Raw genomic sequence first — 20,251 nt, 5'->3', positions numbered from 1 at the left:
GGGGGGGGGGGGCTTCCTTTCACAGCTTCAGCTCGTTGGCGATTTTGGACGCAATGTTCTTGAAGGCGATGGACGTGCCCGATATCCTCTTGAAGCGGACGCCGTTGAGCGAGAGGCGGGGCAGCTTGCACACCTCCATCTCCCATTGGACCAGGTTGTCTTGCCGGGCGTCGCCGTGGACGCAGAAGAGCAGGAAGCGCTCCCGCTGCTCGTAGTCGCAGTTGTTGGCGTCCAGCACCTTGCGGATCTCGCGCATCATGTCGCCCGGCTCCATGGAGCTGGTGGTCTTCATGGACCAGGTGAAGCGCAGGGAGCGGGGTTTGGAGTCCTTGCTCTCCTCCTTGGGCTCACCTGAGGCGCTTCTGAGGAAACGGCACACGTTATTTCCTCGTCTTAACATTATTTACACATACCTTTACCGCCACGTCAATTATATAATCATTACAGATACCTTGCATACCTGTTACTGCCATATCATGCACAATACCCATTATCGCTTCTTGCACACCTCCACATCCACAACTGTAACAGCTGCTGTTTATGTGCCTGTTTCCACAACATACCACGCACAACACACCCATTACAGCTTCCTCTTACACACTTGTTACCGCCATGTCGAATACGCGTTCATTAGATGACTCTGCACACCTACTAACACCACATATTACACACATAACTCAGCTTGCTCTTGCACACTTGTAACCACTATGTACTTACCACACACTTTCACGTGAACTACCTTTTACACTCATTCACCATAATGTCCGACACACTACAAAGCCGTCAAGGCTGTCTCCTAAATGCCGAGCTGCACACAAAATCCGAGTGTCGCAGAAAATATGAGCACTGACGCTTTCAGTGAGTTGCAAATTGGATAAACCAGAGACCATCGACCAGAGACCTATCGTTTGCAACTTGTACTTGACCCTAAATATTCTGTCAAAATGGTTTTACATTGTTTCAGTTGTATGCTTACTGTAGTACCAGGAAAACTGTATTAGTGGATTGCTCCAAGTCTCTTGTGTTCTCAACAACGATTAATTATGGCTGTGGCCCTTAATTTTAATGGCGATAAGAGGTTGTGGAATAGCTTGTTCAAGATAAATGGCCTCTCATGCATACTTTGTGCAAGGCGCTGTTAAAACCGGGCAACACATCTCATCCACTCCAGCAGAACTGTATCACATCTGCTCAGCCTGTGATATGGCTAATCTTTTGAGGGATGGATGGTGGAGTAATAACTCAACAGGACAGGCCTTCCATGAACATTTCCCGCCTTCCATCTGATAACCGATCGAACATAAAACAAAAAAGCACTGCTGTGAGCCCGAAATGACGCGTGAGGGGAAAAATTCTAACATTGTGTAAGATTGCATCCCAGTACATAGTTATGTAGATTTCTAGATGGTTCCAGACGGTTTGTGTGGATGCTAAACGAACAAGAAGCACCGATTTACTGTAGTGTATTGAATGGCCGGGATAAAAAAGGAAAGATTTCTTTCCTTCTACTTAAATTTTTTTTTACATTTTTTTTTTTTACATGCTGGACATTGCTCAGTGTTGCTGTCCATCTTCATATCCATCTATTCTAACAAATTACACTTTTTTTGGACAAACTAAAAAAGACTTTGCCTGCATGACAAATGGGTCTGTGTTTTTGGTAGATGGTGTAGATTCTAGTCTGAGGATGTCTTGACCGTTATGTGTTTTACCACACAGCGATGAGCAGAAGTCAATGCCGTACAGGGTTGTGTGTTTCTATCCTCTGCTCCTGTAGCCACACTCCTGGCCTCGCCCATATGTGGCACACAGACCTATCTGGCCGGCCTCTGGTTCCTCACCTCACTGTGGCAGCCCGCATCCTCACCCACCCGACACGGCTCTTGGCCTACCCCAGAACAACTCAAAATATCCCCTCCACCTCCACATCTCCACTCTCCACTGAATATGGCAACCGAATGACGAAATGTCGCACACTATCCGCTCGTACGCGACAGAACTGCTCTGAGCTGCGCTTCTGAGCGTTTTGTCAGTCACAGAAAATAAACGCCTCTTTGATGCACGCCGTGGAAAGAACTGGAAAGGATGCGAATGTGAATAACACGCTCTGATTGGATGTTCCGTTACTGTCATATACTTGGCTGCAGCAGGTTCTTGGCTGTGACCGAGTATTTCATCATTATTGCAAGCACACGTGTGATGCACACGTGTGACACACGCACACACATCCATCCTTTCTCTGCCGATTTGGAACGCCTAATCGTATTAATAGCCACGGTGAGCCATGCAACAGCCCGTATCACATATTTTAATTCCTCAGCCTTCGTATTTCACTGCTGGACAAACTATCAGTTTGTCCTGCGCTGCAAGAGACACGGGTCCCAAGGTCTGTGCGGCTCTATTTAACACTACAGGCCTTTAACAGACACTAATTGAGTTCTCAATGTGAATTTGGCAACAAATATGGGCACACTTTAATTATGCACTTCCTATTATCTCCGAAAACACAAGAACAGCAGGCACTTCTGCCTTGGTGGAAGCACACACGTACACACACACACCCCGCCAAGCAGGAGGAACACTTTGAGTGCCTGACAGAACAGTTAAAAACTGGCCCAGCACACACACCCATGTGAATGAGAACATTTGATAATTTGGTCTTTGGTCAGAAAACATTCTATTTCCACACTGGTATTGCTGTAGAAATGTAAAAAGACATTTTCTGCGAGTGTGTGTGGGTATAGGGGCGGAGCCTCACCTGGGTGTGTCCGTTCTGCCACTGGCCTCGCCCTCGCTCGGGACCCTGGAAAACAAACATAGCGTCAAACAGTCACCGAGTCTCACACACTTTCACCAACTCTGTCACACGCGCGCGCACACACCACGCACGCACCGTGTCACCGCACAGACACGCTGTCGCCAACTCACACACACGCACGCTTTCACAAACTCTCACACACGCATACACACACTTTCACCAACTCTGTCACACGCGCGTGCACACACACGCATGCACGCACCGTGCCACCGCACAGACACGCTGTCGCCAACTCGCACACACGCACGCTTTCACAAACTCTCACTCACGCATACACACACACTTTCACCAACTCTCTCTCACACGCGCACACACCACGCACGCACCGTGTCACCGCACAGACACGCTGTCGCCAACTCGCACACACACACGCTTTCACAAACTCTCTCACACACGCATACACACACACTTTCACCAGCTCTCTCTCACACGTGCACACACACACACACACACACACAGGCACACACACTCACTTTCACCAACTCTCTCTCACACGTGCACACACGCGCACACACACACACACAGACACACACACACTTTCACCAACTCTCTCTCACACGTGCACACACACACACACACACACAGACACACACACACACACACTTTCACCAACTCTCTCTCACACGCGCATACACACACATGCGCACGCTGTCGCCGACTCACACACACACACACACACACACATGCTGTCACCAACTCACACAGACATGCTGTCCCCAACTTGCGCACACACACACATGCTATCACCAACTCACAGACACACACTTTTTCAACGACTCACGAACACGCACGCTGTCACCAACTCCCACTCACACACGCTCACACACACACACACACACACACACACACACATACATGCGCTTGCACCAGAGTGAATAAATATTACACACATACACAAACGTAAAACATAGCTGAATCCGATGACTGATCTACTGTAGATATGGCAACCTAATCTTCTCCATCAGATTGGTTACATAATTTGTTGCCTTCCCTTTCAAAGTTAATTCCCTCAATCATCACTGAAGGTTTTGCTGATCTACTTTATAAATAAAGGCAAACAAGTCCATTCTAATGCTCAGCAAAATTCCCTGGCTAACAGCATCTATCAAATGAATCACTGAACTGACGGTGTGCTTGACAAACAAAAATAAATTCTAAAAAGATCAATTGTTAGGACTCTCTGTGGAATCAAAGTCGGGACTATGCAGGAACTCCCCTGTCAACACTTTACTCGAGAAAAGTAAAAGTTTACTGAATGTCATGCTGGGCTAGCGGGAAGATCACTGAAAACCAGTTTGCAGTACAGCAACCTTCAACACACCGGTCATATGGCCTGGCTTAAATACCCTCTGCCTTGATGCACATATCTGTGAGGTCCTATCACTTTCTGACAGGATGACACACTTTGTTCATCAACATCACATGCTTAACTATGCACACAGAACAAACCTCCGACCCAATCAAAAAGAACCATATTGTTTCTTCATGTTAAGTAGCATAGCAGCCCGGCGGCACAGAGACTGCTTTTAGCATGCTGTCCACGCTGGATGTGGGATAGGGTCTCGGACAGTACACACACGTTATCTCCCCTCAGGGAAGGTCACAGGGACAGGGGCAGGGGCTAGATGTCTGGCGCTGTACGGCAGGGATCTCACAGCCCTGGAGGGCTGCGGTGTCTGCTGGTTTTCAGTGTGTCCCACACCGAACTTAAAAGGGACAGTTCGCTTCCTGGATTAAAACTGTATTTGTTTGTTACTGATTGGCAGACCATTTTTGTGTGTACAAGCTGCATCGGAGCTTGCACACACTAAAATGGTGTACACAGGGAATTTGGGGTGCGTTGGAGCACCCCAAATTCCCTGATGCCAACCACTGTAAAGCCGGCTGGTCAACAGAAACTTCTGTATCTAAAATATCCTTGTTAAATTATACATAAAGAAAACTGTCTGGGCCAGTTGAAGACACAATAAAAGTGAAATAATATAACAATTCTCCAGACCAGGAACTATCCCTTTAAGTCACTGAGGAGTTAACACGCCTCGTTAAAAACAGCCGCTGGCTAAAAGGCAAGCACAGACACCTACAGACACTGCAGCCCTCCAGGACAGGAGTTAGAGACCCCCACTCAGCGGATCCTGGGGGGGGGGGGACGAGGTGTCAGTGCTGTAACCATGCAGTTCAGGGGGGGGGGCAGAGTGATGTCATGTCTGGTGCAGGGAGCACAGCGAATCAGGCGATCCCTCCCCCAGTCAGTCGGAGGGGGCGGAGTGAGTGAGTGGGAGGGGGAGGGTGCACGAGTGAGCACACAGAGCGAGCATTCTGACCGCCTACCTCCTGGATGACCTGAAAGACAGGGTTCTAAAACAAGGGGGGGGGAGAAAACGATAACTGTAAGTATTCCGCGTACGGGAAGGCGTCTGTGCATCAGCACACAAAGCCCGACCTGTGTCGTCTTCAGCCGCAGACGTGACAAACGCACGGTCGAGTAACTGCCGTTCGGAGAGCTTAATAACACGGCGGTTTGAAGGCCGGCTGACTCATCGCCGCCACCTGATCGTAGCGTCGCGCTAATGTATTCCGACGCTGGCCGAAACGCAGCGGTCACGCTATCCGTTCCACTTCCGTGGGGCAGAAGCACGTTAGCATGCCGTCATCTGTTGGGGGCCAATTTCTGCGCCTCGAGGAATCGCTGAGAACAAACCTGAGCTAACCAAATTTAACTCTGATTAACCTCAGCTTTCACTTCATGGGAGAATCCTTGCTGATACACCTATAGTATCTCGAAATGAACTTGCCTCAGATCCAAAGAAATGAAAAGCTAGTTATTTTTAAGCTGAAGGCTTAAATGGCTCTCTGAAATGGGTCATGCACAATGTGTCTGGTCTAAGATGATTAAACACCCATAAGCATGTTTTTCATCGGAGTGACAGCACAATACATACCCCAGATGGCTATGGTCAAAACGGCCTTGCCTTACAGTTTGCCCTTGAATTACAGCAGTATTGGCTTGTGACATGGGGCCTTGTGTCTATTTTGAGGCACTCTTAACCTCGGCTGTCAGGGTAATAGCCTGATGCTTCTATGAGAACCCAATGGTTCTCAAACAAAACAACAGTCACTTATTACCGCAGACAAATAATTATCATTTAGAAGGCAGGGGTTCCACCTGGAGACAGTGACCTAAACCTATGACTTCCGCTGTGATCCACAAGTCAATTCACCAACCAGCCCAATGCTGGTAAAACCAGAATCAGATTTGTAACCGAAAACAAGGTCTTCCAAACTTTAATGGCACTTTCCAGATACTGTGTGAGGGTGTAGGCTTGTGCACTGGCAAAGTTTTCTCAGTGCACTACATGATATTGACAGCAGGGGGCAGAGATGAGTCTATAATCATCTCCAGTCTGAAAGTGCGATTGGGAGTTCTGTCATATTTCTATTTAGCCCTGTGATAGACTGACTGTTTTTCTGCCTCTTGCCCAGTGCATGATGGGAAAGGCTCCAGCAAACCCCGACACCCCTGATCAGGAATAAGCGGGTTAGAAAATGGATGGATATTTCTGTTTAAAAATGCATGATGCATATTTGGCCACATTTTATTATTGTGAGTGTTGTGATGGTTATATTAGGGAGAGAAACTGTTGACTCCTAAAAGTGGCTACTACACAATGCATAAGCTGTCCCCTGTCACCACTAAAACGGCAGGAAATCTGGTGTAATAAAGAGGCCAATGCATAGCTTTCTCCTATGCACTTTTGTACTGCTTACTAATGTCATTTGAGGGTAAAAAGTAAATTCTGCAAGAAAACATAAGAAGTGTACCGTAAGTCACAGGAGACACGAACCTGGTCTCTAAGGAGACTGTGGGCCTGATTCTGGTCTCTAAGGAGACTGTGGGCCTGATGCTGGTCTCTAAGGAGACTGTGGGCCTGATGTTGGTCTCTAAGGAGACTGTGGGCCTGATTCTGGTCTCTAAGGAGACTGTGGGCCTGATGTTGGTCTCTAAGGAGACTGTGGGCCTGATGCTGGTCTCTAAGGAGAGTGTGGGCCTGATGCTGGTCTCTAAGGAGACTGTGGGCCTGATGCTGGTCTCTAAGGAGACTGTGGGCCTGATGCTGGTCTTGAAGGAGACTGTGTAGCTGGTCTGTACAGTTGTATATGTACTGAGAATAGAGCTGCTCTGTAAGAGAAATGTCAGGCTGTAAGTAGTCTGTAAGGGAACTATGAGGCTGGGTCAGAGGGGCGGATACTGACCTGCGGACGAACCTGGACGTGATCTTGCTGATGATGCCGGTGGAGGTGCCCCGGCGGGCCTGGGCGAGGGCGCCCGTGTCGTGGGACAGGGTGGGCGAGGCGGGGGGCCCGTTGTAGGTGGCGCTGCGGCGGTCTCTGAGCTGCGCTCCGTGGAAGGTGCTGCGGCTGGAGCTGCCGCGGGGGAAGCGGGTGCGGTCGGGCGTGGTGCTGCTGATGCTGTGGGCCGAGGGGGACGCGGCCGGGGCACGGGGAGCCGAGCTGCAGGGGCAGGGCGCGCACGTACGCACAGACAGACACGCACGTACGCACACAGAGACGCACGTACGCACACAGAGACGCACGTACGCACACAGACACGCACGTACACACAGACAGACACGCACGTACGCACACAGAGACGCATGTACACACACGGACACGCATGTACGCACACGGACACGCACGTACGCACAGACAGACACGCACAGACAGACACGCACGTACGCACACACACACGCACGCACAGACACGCACACACAGACAGACACGCACGTACGCACAGACAGACACGCACATACGCACACACATACACACACGTACGCACACAGACACGCACGTACGCACAGACAGACACGCACGTACGCACAGACAGACACGCACGTACGCACAGACAGACACGCACGTACGCACAGACAGACACGCACGTACGCACAGACAGACACGCACGTACGCACACGGACACACACGTACGCACACAGACACACACGTACGCACACAGACACATACGTACTCACACAGACACGCACGTACGCACACAGACACGCATGTACACACAGACAGACACGCACGTACGCACACAAACACGCACGTACGCACAAAAACACGCACACACAGACACATATGCACACACAGACAAGCGCACACGGACACGCACATACACGCACGTACGCACACGGACACGTACACACAGATATGTACGTACACACACAGATACGCACATAGGCACATGGACACGCACGTACGCACACGGACACGTAAACACAGACACGCACGTACGTACAATGGTAAACACAACAGCCCGCATGTACGCGCAAAGACAAGAAAGTACATGCAAAGATACAAGTACCACAGAGGCGTACGTACACATAATGGCACACACATGCATACACACATACAAACGCAGCATGTTCATGCACATTAACGCACACATACATAGACACACACAAAAACGCATAGTGACAAAAACACAGACAGGGAGATGGTGAAATATCTTGAAAACCTGAAATATCTTTTGGGCTGGCTGTGTGATCTCTAGAAATCATAGCAAATCCTTGCAGTTGAAAACACCAACTCATTTATATCACACGTCACACACTCCTTACTCAATTATGCTGTCGGCACATAAATGGAGATTTCTCAAGTTTCCTATGAACATCATGTATCAGCGTTGTCAAAAAACAAGCTGTAATAACAAACGCCTACCACAATCGAATGTTAATCTACAGAAACCCCACAGATAGAAGTTCCATGAATTTTAAACCAGTATTCGAACCCCCAAGCCTTTTAACATGACATGAATGTACCAGTCAAACTGAGAAAAAGGAGCAGGAAAATAAAAACTTTGCTTTGATGTGATGTGATGTGAGTCAGGTGTGAAACTAGCAGCTCAGTCCCCTGAGCCTGGCTGAAATATAGCACTTCCTGTGTGTAGCCTGGATGAAATATAGCACTTCCTGTGTGTAACATGCAGCAGAGTCCCTTGAGCCTGGCTGAAATATAGCACTTCCTGTGTGTAACATGCAGCACACACTGACCGGTCAGAACCGTCTCTGCCACACACACTGACCTGGGTCTGTACTCGCTGTTGTCCTCGATGGGCGGGAGTGTGGATTTGGAGGGGTGTCCTGAGGCGGACATGGACTTCACGTGGCGGGGGCGGGTGGAGGGGGCGGTGGGCGTGGCCCCCGAAGATGAGGGGGTGCTGCCGGTGCCCGTAGACACCTCCGTCAGACTGGGGGGATGAGCGGAAAGAAAAGCATATGATGAGAAATGAATACGAAAAGCCACCATTGGGGATTATACACGTGTGTGTGTGTGTGTGTGTGTGTGTGTGTGTATGTGTGTACATACGTGTGTATGCGAGGGTTACCTGCTGTCCTTGCCATTGGGGATTATGTGTGTGTGTGTGTGTGTGTGTGTGTGTGTGTGTGTGTACATACGTGTGTATGCAAGGGTTACCTGCTGTCCTTGCCGTTGGGGATGGCGCTGTAGCGGTCAGTGCTGGAGCGTTCACACACATACGTGTTCCTGCGGGTCATTCCCCCTCCTGGGAGAGCACTGTTCTGTGTGACACACACATTTATTCACTGCATTAGCCAGCGGTGGGTCATTTACATAGCCCCCATTCTACATCCCCGCCTCTTCTATGTTTCGCCCTTTGGAGTACTGTGACCTTGTCTTGCGTACTGGCCCTTATTTTATGTTCCAGGTACTCTTTTCTGCCCCCTGTCCAATCATATTCTGTCCCCAGTAAAAGCCTGTTGTCAGTGGTAGTACATGGCGCCTAACTTCATTACCCAGAAAATTATGTTTAAATTAAAAATGTAATACTTTATGGGTTGTACCGCCTCATACACATGCCAACAAGGGGAGTATTCTTCATTTATTTTCCAAGCTCTGCATACAGCTGTATACGTCCTGAGCCAAACACCAACCCTACAACCTTCCCATACTCCTCATGCTCATAATGTTATGGAACAATCTCAATCTTACAATGCAGTGAGCCTGATAAAACTTACAATACAATGAGCGTGACCAAGTCATAACCTGATGGTACAATGAGTCTCTCCAAGTCACTCAAAGAGCCAGACCAAGATGCTCATAACCTTCAGGAACTATGAGCCAGACCATTTTGATACTGTCATGTGTGATATGTCTGGGCATGTGCTTTGCTAATAAACTATGAGTCATTTTCTACTTCTGATCAACCATGACCTCATGTGGGTGTGGCTCCAGCTGGACCTGCTGATTCCAGTCGACACAGCTGACCTAAAAGATAGTGCTGGCTACAACTCGCTAGAACCAATAACACTGCAGGGAAACCAGTACCACGAACGGCATATCTGCCCTTTTTTGATTCTCCAGAGAGATGCAGCCTCTCCCTATCCACTTCTGTCCTTTACAGGCAGGCTACTGTGCAGTCCTGCTAAATTAGATCGAAATAGAAGTGAAGGCGCTTTCTCCGCCTGTATCAGGCCATGAGTAACCCTCAGGATAACAGACCTGTGGTATGTGTGGGATGCGGCAGGGGTGCTCTGTGCTTTACAGGAAAAAACAGAGACGGTAATAACACAAGCAACTCCGACTGACCTTTCTTTGGTTAAAGGCCCTCTACAAAGCGAGAGAGGGAGGGAGGGAGGGAGGGAGAGAGAGAGAGATGCTGTGTTTGGCAACTGTAACCCTATCACAAAGGATCCAGGTTTCCGTACCCTGTTCCTACCGTGTTGTGGAAATATAATTTTACTGGCTCAAACGTAGCTCAGACAGCAGTGTAGACAGCCTGGTTTTACTGGCTCAAACGTAGCTCAGACAGCAGTGTAGACAGCCTGGTTTTACTGGCTGAAACGTAGCGCAGACAGCAGTGTAGACAGCCTGGTTTTACTGGCTCAAACGTAGCTCAGACAGCAGTGTAGACAGCCTGGTTTTACTGGCTCAAACGTAGCTCAGACAGCAGTGTAGACGCTGTGGTTTTACTGGCTCAAACGTAGCTCAGACAGCAGTGTAGACAGCCTGGTTTTACTGGCTCAAACGTAGCTCAGACAGCAGTGTAGACGCTGTGGTTTTACTGGCTCAAACGTAGCTCAGACAGCAGTGTAGACAGCCTGGTTTTACTGGCTCAAACATAGCACAGGCAGTGTAGACGCTGTGGTTTTACTGGCTCAAACGTAGCGCAGGCAGAGCGTAGACACCATGGTTTTACTGGCTCAAACGTAGCGCAGGCAGAGCATAGTCACCATGGTTTTACTGGCTCAAACGTAGCGCAGGGAGAGCGTAGACCATGGTTTTACTGGCTCAAACGTAGCGCAGGGAGAGCGTAGACCATGGTTTTACTGGCTGAAACGTATAGCAGGCAGGAGTGTAGACGGCGTGGCCGCTTAAGGACCTGCCTCGGGGAGAGCGGTCGCGCGTGCTTTATTGGAGCGGCAGCCCGGTTTCCGTGCGGCTGTAAAGTCGGGGTGATTTGTGCGGGGTATTAGGCCGTAAAGAGCCGGCGTTACAGCAGCAGCAGACCCTGCTTCCTCCCTGAGGGAGGTTAGCGCTGCGCACTGCGGGTAAAAACCCCGCTCTCTCCTGGGGTTCAGCTCACCTGCTGAAATAAAATCCCTCAATGCGACAGAGAGGCGGAGGCACCGGAGAAACCGAGAGATTGAGAGATGGACAGCTGAGGAGATGGAAAGAGAGAGAGAGAGAAAGATAGGGAGACAGAAATACAGACAGAAAGACAGGAAGGTAGAGAGACGGGGAGATCTAGAGAAACAGAAATGGCGAGTTGGACAGATGGGGAGATGGAAAGAGACCAAGGTGAAGTGAGAGGGAGAGAGAGATAAAAGATCGGGAGACAGAGTTAGAAAGACAGAAAGACAAGAGAGAGACTGACGGACAGGGAAATGGATATAGTGAGATGGAAATACAGAAGGACAGAAAGACAGGACAACAGAGACTGAGATCCACAGATAGTGACAGAGACTGAATGGAAAGAAACCCAATGAGACAGAAGAACAGACGGGACCATCCTCCGGTCCTCTCGCCCGGTGGGCCTTACCCCTGAGCCTGTGGACGGTTTCTTCCTCTCCGAAACCACCAGCGGGGAGGCGGGCATGTCCCCCTTGGAGCTGGAGGTGCCCAGCTTGCGGGAGCTGTCCCAGTCCTCCTTCTTCTCCCCCTCCACGCTGTTGGCCTGCGCCCGCTTGGTGTAGGACACGGCCGGGGGAATGCTGGGCCCCACTGTGAGAGCAGTCACACGTCACACCATATCTACATCATCTACATCAGCTATACCAGCTAAAGCAGGGATCAGCAACCCTGATCCTGGAGAGCACCCACATTCACACATTACACTATGTCACTCCCTCAAATGTGCATCTCTGTCATCTACATCAGGTATACCAGCTAAAGCAGGGGTCAGCAACCCTGATCCCGGAGAGCACCCACATTCACACATTACACTATGTCACTCCCTCAAACGTGCATCTATGTCATCTACATCAGGTATACCAGCTAAAGCAGGGGTCAGCAACCCTGATCCTGGAGAGTCGCAGGGTGGGGCTGCTTTTTGCTTTAACCTTAAAATCAGCAACCAGACCCAAGAAACAAGGTGGGGTGAGTTAACTGTAATCGACAGCTTTCATTGATCAATGGGGCGGCCTGTAGTGTAGTGGTTAAGGTAAATGACTGGGACACGCAAGGTTGTTGGTTCTAATCCTGGTGTAGCCACAATAAGATCTGCACAGCTGTTGGGCCCTTGAGACCAAGGATTGTCTCCTGCTTAGTCTAGTCAACTGTATGTCGCTCTGGATAAGAGCGTCTGCCAAATGCCAATAATGTAATGTAAAAGCCAGCACACCCTGCGGCTCTCCAGGACCAGGGTTGCCCACACCTGAAATCCAGGTTCAGAAAATATTGAACAATGCCAACCGACCATGACATAACAGAAATGCATAAAATAACATGGGAAACTGTCAGACATGTCTAACGCAGACTGTCACCACTCTTACTGGAACACGGCAATCACGTCTAAGCCGATCTTCGATCCCCTCTAATAGGAGATTTCCCTGTGTGTAAGCTGTGGAGGAAATGGTGGCGCGCCATTGGATAATGAAAAAGACTTCCTGTGTGAGGACGATTATACAGCCAAGCCTCGTACTCTTCTGTCAGCATCTCTGCTGGTTTCATTACTCTCAGCAGAATGGATCCAGCGCCAATAACCACGTCTTTTAAACAAAGCCATCAGAAAGCTACGCTAGTGTAGTCCACTCACGTGCACGCCCACATACATGCATACATACATACATACACACACAGATACATACACACACACACACACACGCACCTCTGCAGTAATCTAACACATTGCTGTTGGACCAAGAATAAACGGGGAGAATCAGAGTGGCAGAGGTGAAGAAGTCTGGAATCCATATAATGTAGCAGGAGAGTACATTTCTGCTAAACATAAAATAAATGGCACCTTTTTTTGTGACCGTCACCCTTTGCTTGTTCATAGGGGCCTGGGCCAGGAATATCTGTCGACTGCTTTGATACATTGGTCCTTTAGTGCAATATAAATAAAACTAAACTGAACTGAATTTAATTTCACAGAATTAACAGGAAGGTGCTACACTGTTTTAATCACTCACTATTGACCTACAGCTGAGCGCATTAGAGTCAGACAGTAACATGACTCAGCAGTATCAGACCTGCCCAGACACAATGAGAACAGCTTGTGCAGTGCAAGTTTAATCTTGGCTGCTTATCCTGCTTTTTTCTGACAAATAAATTCCAAGCATATGCATAGGTGTGTGCCTGAAAATAGTCAACCAGGAGTCTCAGGAATTGTATGGAAGTGGCAAAAATCGTACGGAAGTTGGGGATGAATTGATGGGAATGGAGGGGGAATTGCTACAGTATTTTTTGCTTGGCTTGAATGTCAGTCTCACCGTGGTCGCTGAATCGCCGCTGCTTCTGATTGGCTGAAATGCTTCGCTGGACCTTGGAGTGGGCGGGGGATTGCGTGGAGCTGTTGTTGAGGTCGCTGCTGGGTCGTGACCTCTGACACAGGTTGCTGCTGGACAGGGACTCGCTCCCTTCAAACTGAGGGTCCCGAAAAGAGGCAAAAACACAAAACACAAAAACCAAGGGTGAGAAACTCTTGAGGGCACAGCTAGCAACAGGCGCTAGCAACATCCACGATGCTGAGTCACTCGTCTTCAGAAAACTTCTGGGCTCCTCTCGCCTCGGCCTTCAGCACTAAACTGCATACGCAGCAAAGCCCGGAGCTCTCTGGATATGCTGCAAAGCCTCGAGCTCCACTGCTTACAAATATTAGGGATGCACGATATTGGCAGTTCGGACCAATATCAATAATTTATATTTGTCTGGCCAAGTTGGCCAGTGCTTGTGCCAATGCCGCATTGAAATGTAAATGTGCAGGCTGTCGGTGGTTCCCAACCCTCTTCCTGGAGCTCAAACATCCTGTAGGTTCTCATTTCTGTACATCCCTAACAAAGCCCACCTCCTTCAAAAGCTACGGATCTCATTCGGCTGCTATTTGGTAGATACAGTACCGCTGCACTACACACAGGCACTTCCCCTTTGGGTCCAGCGTAAAACTCAACAGCACTATACTGTACATTTGGCAAAACCTGCAGGGGTCAGCAGAACAACAACTCTGCCAGCATCAGGAATGCTCCCTCCCCAGCGTTGGGGAAACTGGGCAGGAATTAACCCAGTTAACACGGTCCACACAAAAGCCGTCCTCCAGAGATGAACGTGAACTCATTATGAAACTGCAGGGCCCGAGGCTCAATCTTATTATGAGTGTCCGTGGCTGTAAAGCCCTTCGGCCCGACTCGCTGTGCGGACGCGCGGGAAAGCCCTCGCCGTCCGGACCCTGTACGCGTGTCACTTCCTCCCGAGTGTGTTGGCAGATGGCAGCCCGCAAATCTCGGCCATGGCACTGACTGTGGGACTTCACGAGGCTGAAATCGCACTCCTTGTTCCCAAGGCCCCCTGGGTAGAGGAAGATGTGAAACGCCCCCTGTGCCAGGTCCCTGTCAAACGGGGGCGACAGGAACACTGGAAATTTGGCTGTGGGCCCTCCATGCAAAACAACAGCTGCCTTGGGCCGCTGTACTCAGGACAGAATCAAGGCCCACTTACAGTGCCACAGGGTGTTTCTCTGAGTAGCGAAACGCACCAGCAAAACCCCTGGAACTTCAGCCACATGTTCTCTAGACCAAGATAACCTTGGTCTAACAAAGTATTTTAAAAAAATACAAACATGTGTTAACCACTTAAAATCATGACAGCCAATAGAATTCAACAGGAAGTGATGCGAAAGTCCTAACGGTCTGTGTCAAAAGTGTGATTCTGACCAGCATGGCAGTATACGTTCTTGCTGAAAATAGGAGATGCCTTCACACCACACAGAATGCTTCTAAAAATACCAGAATGCTTCCAAAAATACCTGCAGAATGTTTTTTTTGGATGCATGCACACTTCACTGCTTCTCGGCCTGGCTGATCCAGGGAATGATTTCACTAGTTTGACCATATTTGACTGGGGAGTTGGAGCGCCTCCTCCTACCCCGCCCTCGAGCTCCCACTGCAGATGGCAGCAAATCAATATGAGTCCAGCGCAGCTGAAATCAGCACTGCACTCACAGTGCGCCTGTGCCCGTCTCTGAGTGTGAGATACAGAGCTCGCCACAGGGACCCAACCAGATGAGGGAAATGACAAACAACAAAATGGTCTTTCACAGCCAGACCTGGGCTGTGTCTTTTGGACACTTTTCTGCATCTGACCAAGCTTGCCACTTGTATTGGAACAAATTCAATAATCCCCAAAGTGTAAACTCCGCCCATCAGCTCCTCCTTGCAGGCTCAAATGCACCGGGCAAGATCAATGGAGCACAAAATGTATTTGAATCCAAAACAAATACTATTTGAATCCCTGTTCACAGCAAACACTGCCGTGTGGCTCTGATGCGGTAACAACACCGTGGTATTCCCAAGGTACGTGTGTCAAACAAGGCCCACATCATATCAACATGGTGAGAGGGAATTGGTCTAAAATCTAGTGTTTCTTTCGAAAGTCTTTCAATAAAAAATATATATACATTTAAGAAATAAAACCTCTTTCTATATCAAACCATATGAGATTATTGAGTGTTCCCAGTACACGGATTCATGTCAGTTGAGCAGATCTTTAACTTGGGACGTGTTTTATTTTATCTGAGGTGCTGACAGGTCCTGCAGACTGCAGCAGTTGTCAGCAGACATTGGAGAACGTGTTAGTTCCCAATGAAAGAGGTTGTGAGATCACCCTGTCTGTGGAGGACCTTTGACCCGAACTGGCCCTAAGAGTGTTTTGCTTGCTCGCGCGCTGTGGGTACACGCAACTCAGTACACCAAGGGGTCTGTGACCCTATGACCCCCGACCCCCCCCGTTTGGCCGAGCTGCAGGAACTTACATCGGGAGGCTTTCTGCCCAGCAGAAGATAAGTGGCCATGACCTCGTCGAACTTCTGACCCACTAACGACTCCGTGATCTCGTCCTTCGGGAATCCCATCGTGACCATCAGCTCTGCGCGGCGGGAGGAAGAGCAGAACGAGATAACGGCGTTAATAGAAAAATACAAACACATCGTGTTAATGGCAGTTAACCGTGTTAATGACAGATAGCCGTGTTAATGACAAGGCTGTTACTGAGCGGACGCAGCGGGAGGCGAAAGCACAGACGACTTCAAAAGGACCCGAACGCCCATGGGGTCCTACGGCTGCTGCAGAGGGCAGCAGGAATGCTCGCACACAGTAAAAAGTCAGATGTTCATTTAACTCCAGTATAGTTCAGGAGTCCAACGGGGATATCAAGTGTCCTCTGTCAGCGTTGATTCAATACCGGCCATAGTACTGCGTAATGTGTGTTAGCTATGCACAACACTTCTGACGAGCCTACTGGAAAATCCACATTTACAATTACATGGTAGTTTACTTGACACCAACTCACACTGTTGGAAGCTATGTCACTGTTGAGCCAAATTACAGACCTTTCTCCAATTTTAAGCTATTTTTCATTTTGGAATCGCATTTGTAGGCCCCTCCCAATACTGCCCACATCCTCCATCGATTATGAAGAGGGCAGACTAGCACGTTCGGCCGAAGTGCTTGCTGCCAGCAGACACTTAATCTCACTTTCCAGTCGACTGGCTCAGCAATGTCTATTTCCAAGTGAAACATCAATATTAAAAAAAATGTTTTTGGTTACCAAGCTATTACGACACAATATCTTCAAAGGACATTTCTCAAAAAACCTGCAGTGGTAATTGTTTTGATTTTGTCGGGGTTGCATCGGAGAGAAGAATCTGACCTATTCTCTTGTTGTCGCTGAAATCTGGCTCGGGTTCGATGTACGGCTTCAGTTCCTCCTCCTCGTGGCCTACATTCATCCATCGATCTTTCATTATTTGCTGGAAGGAGATGTATTTATAGAATTAATTTATTTAACAGATGCATCTACTGGACACAACCTCTTTTGAGATACTAAATGTAGCTCTTGTGGAGTTCTTGATGGGAGGGGGGGACTCAAGCATACTCGAAATAGACATCAAAAGTAAAACTAAATACAGTCACACTGAACAGCTGTTAAAACAGTGCTGGAACAAAAGCAGCAAGAAGACAGCTCCAACACGTTCACATTAACTTCATAAAATACACACCAAATTCCCTGCATTTAGAAAGTTAAATTACCTCTTTTTTTCCTCCGTTTCCTGGCAAAATAACACAATCAACAAGACACAGTGCTTCATTCAGAAGACTAAAACCCGCAGTAGGACCTTGGCACTGGCCAGGGGAGTGAGATAATTGACCGACTCCCTCCGCTGTGGCATGGCCCGAAGCCCCGGAGAAATACAGCTTCATTTCGGGAGGGCCGTTTCAGCAGAGGCCGCAGAAAATTGCAATATTAATCTCACTGGCCTTCCGAGCCACCGCGCGAAAGCAGCCTTTCCCCTTATTTACAGGTTGCGAGAGGCTAACGCTCACCGACAGTATCTTCATCCACACAGCCTCGCGCCAGTTAGGAAAAACGGAGACTTACCCTTCTGAACCACCCACAATTCTAGTAACCACAATTCCACTCATTGTTCTGTATTGAAAACTACATGTTTAAAAATATTTCTATAATCTTCATACTTATATTGTGGGGGCGACATGGCTCAGGCAGTAAGAGCAGTCGGAGGGTTGCCGGTTCGATCCCCCGCCCGGGCTGTGTCGAAGTGTCCCTGAGCAAGACACCTAACCCCCAAATGCTCCTGACGAGCTGGTCGGTGCCTTGCATGGCAGCCAATCGCCGTCGGTGTGTGAGTATGTGTATGAATGGGTGAATGAGAAGCATCAATTGTACAGCGCTTTGGATAAAGGCGCTATATAAATGCCAACCATTTACCATTTACCATTTATTATACTTATAAATATATTAACTGAATATATTTTATATGTGCAGATATAGTATATGCTTTAAGGGCCAGTGTGTGAAGCCGGGTTGGGGGAAAGCCTGGCTCTGTTGGTTTCCGCAGTGCAGGGTGAACGTGCATGCGGAGACTTGCCTCCAAGCTTCCTCGTTTCACTGGGTTGAGCACTAACAGCTTCTTCAGTAGGTTTTCACAGTCTGTGGACATGTAGAAGGGGATCCGGTACTTCCCTCGGAGGACCCTCTCTCTCAGCTCCTAAACACAACAAACGTTTATTTATGATTTCCCACCTTCCTTAAGGTAGCTGCCTTAAATCAGACAGGAGCCGGACATTCTGTCCCAAACATACTGCATCCGCTACTCTGAGAATTTATTTCCGCAAAGAAAAACACCAAATGTTAGCAAATGATTAGTAAATAGTGACCCAATACGGAGGACATTTTCAGCCACAGTAGCCTCATTTGGCTCACGAACAACTAGTAGCCTGACCAGGTTGCTTATGACCTTGCAAAGTACTTGGAGTCTATGCAACCAACCACGTTGATACTGAAACGAATTAAGTCTGCCAACTTCCAGCAATGTGCTTTTCAAATAAACCAACGGTCATTTACTTCTGAAGAACAACTTAGAGGTGGAAACAGTACTTGTCCATAGGCCTATAACCCAACATTGGCTAAAACTGGCTAGAACCAGCTTGAATCAGGTGGCTCAATTTGTAGTATAAAAACAAAACCAATCTCACAACTTGGAACTTCCCAATGAGGATCTTCCAGTGATGCAGCCAATGAGGATGACATCCGACCTGGGTCAAATACGTAATTGTTTTGGTTTCACATATTTTTCTACGCTTTACTGAGCTTGTCCGGTGTATTGGATCCTATAAATTACTCTCAAAAACCGCAAACCCTGCCGCCTTGTACTCAAGTTTACCTTAACTGCACCAGTCTAGATCAATCGAGCACAGAAAAGTATCTGAATCCAAAACGATAACGTATTTAACCCAGGTGTGGTTGTCACTAGTCGTAGTGACCTGAGGATGAACACATAGCTGTGGCACTGAAAACTGCGACGGCGTCTCCCGGGCGTTACCTTCAGGTTCTGCCCGTCGAAGGGCAGCGAGCCGCTGACCAGCGTGTAGAGGATGACCCCCAGGCTCCACACGTCCACCTCGGGCCCGTCGTACTTCTTTCCCTGGAAGAGCTCGGGGGCCGCGTAGGGGGGGCTCCCGCAGAACGTGTCCAGCTTGCTCCCGATGGTGAACTCGTTGCTGAAGCCGAAGTCGGCGATCTTGATGTTCATGTCCGCGTCCAGCAGCAGGTTCTCCGCCTGGAGGAAGAGGGTCGTGTGACCGTGTGAGAGGTGACCGGGGGGCCACCGCAGTACCGACGCAGACTGACACTAACTGACCGCTGAGGTATGCCGTTGTCAGTACTGCAGGGTGCTAGATTCACTGCAGCCGCAACAACAACCACAAAAAAGGCTAAAATCGTACTTCAGTCTTCTATTTCGACTGGAATTCTTATTCCATCTCTTTGCTAAATGAAACAAAAATGTTGCCAATAAGCTAAGACCATTTGACTCATTCCAAGATTTGCCAAAAATTCATCAAGAAAAATAAGCCAATATTTTCAACTTCAGATAAGAAAGTAAGGTTTGAACTGTCATTACAAGTGCTTACTTTTTTGCAGTGTTTCCAGTCTACTTGGGAATGGATCCCCTAAAAGACCATTTTCGATGATAGGAAGCCACAAATTAATAGCGATCTTATAATTACAGCAGTGGTTCCCAACTCTGTTCCTGGAGACCTTCCATCCTGGAGGTTTTCACTCCAACCCAAACAAAGTACGCCTCAGTAAAGAGCTAGATATCTGTTTGAGCTAATCCATAGAATCCAGCCTGTCAATTTAAGGTCGAAAAGAAAATCTAAAGGACTGTAGACCTCCAAAAAACAGCGT

The 20,251-nt window shown here is 48.6% G+C and overlaps 1 protein-coding gene across 2 annotated transcripts in view; it reads right to left on the bottom strand.

The window, feature by feature from the left end:
• Positions 1–20,251, bottom strand: part of mark1 (MAP/microtubule affinity-regulating kinase 1) — an 85,867-nt gene continuing 65,616 nt past the window's right edge. Inside the window, exons 8-18 of one of the 2 annotated variants that reach the window (XM_061227725.1) lie at positions 19,386–19,622; positions 18,432–18,551; positions 17,195–17,294; positions 16,299–16,411; positions 13,765–13,918; positions 11,874–12,055; positions 9,290–9,393; positions 8,898–9,062; positions 7,073–7,330; positions 2,759–2,803; positions 1–362 (exon numbers count right to left, since the gene is read on the bottom strand). In XM_061227725.1, coding sequence (XP_061083709.1) covers positions 20–362; positions 2,759–2,803; positions 7,073–7,330; positions 8,898–9,062; positions 9,290–9,393; positions 11,874–12,055; positions 13,765–13,918; positions 16,299–16,411; positions 17,195–17,294; positions 18,432–18,551; positions 19,386–19,622 — 1,821 coding nt within the window. In that variant the 3' untranslated portion in view covers positions 1–19. The remainder of the gene's footprint in view (positions 363–2,758; positions 2,804–7,072; positions 7,331–8,897; positions 9,063–9,289; positions 9,394–11,873; positions 12,056–13,764; positions 13,919–16,298; positions 16,412–17,194; positions 17,295–18,431; positions 18,552–19,385; positions 19,623–20,251) is intronic. The other variant, XM_061227726.1, reaches the window with a different exon arrangement.

Source organism: Conger conger, chromosome 18 (assembly GCF_963514075.1).
Source record: "Conger conger chromosome 18, fConCon1.1, whole genome shotgun sequence".
NCBI classification, from domain to species: domain Eukaryota; kingdom Metazoa; phylum Chordata; class Actinopteri; order Anguilliformes; family Congridae; genus Conger; species Conger conger.
This window is presented reverse-complemented; position numbering and strand designations above follow the sequence as displayed.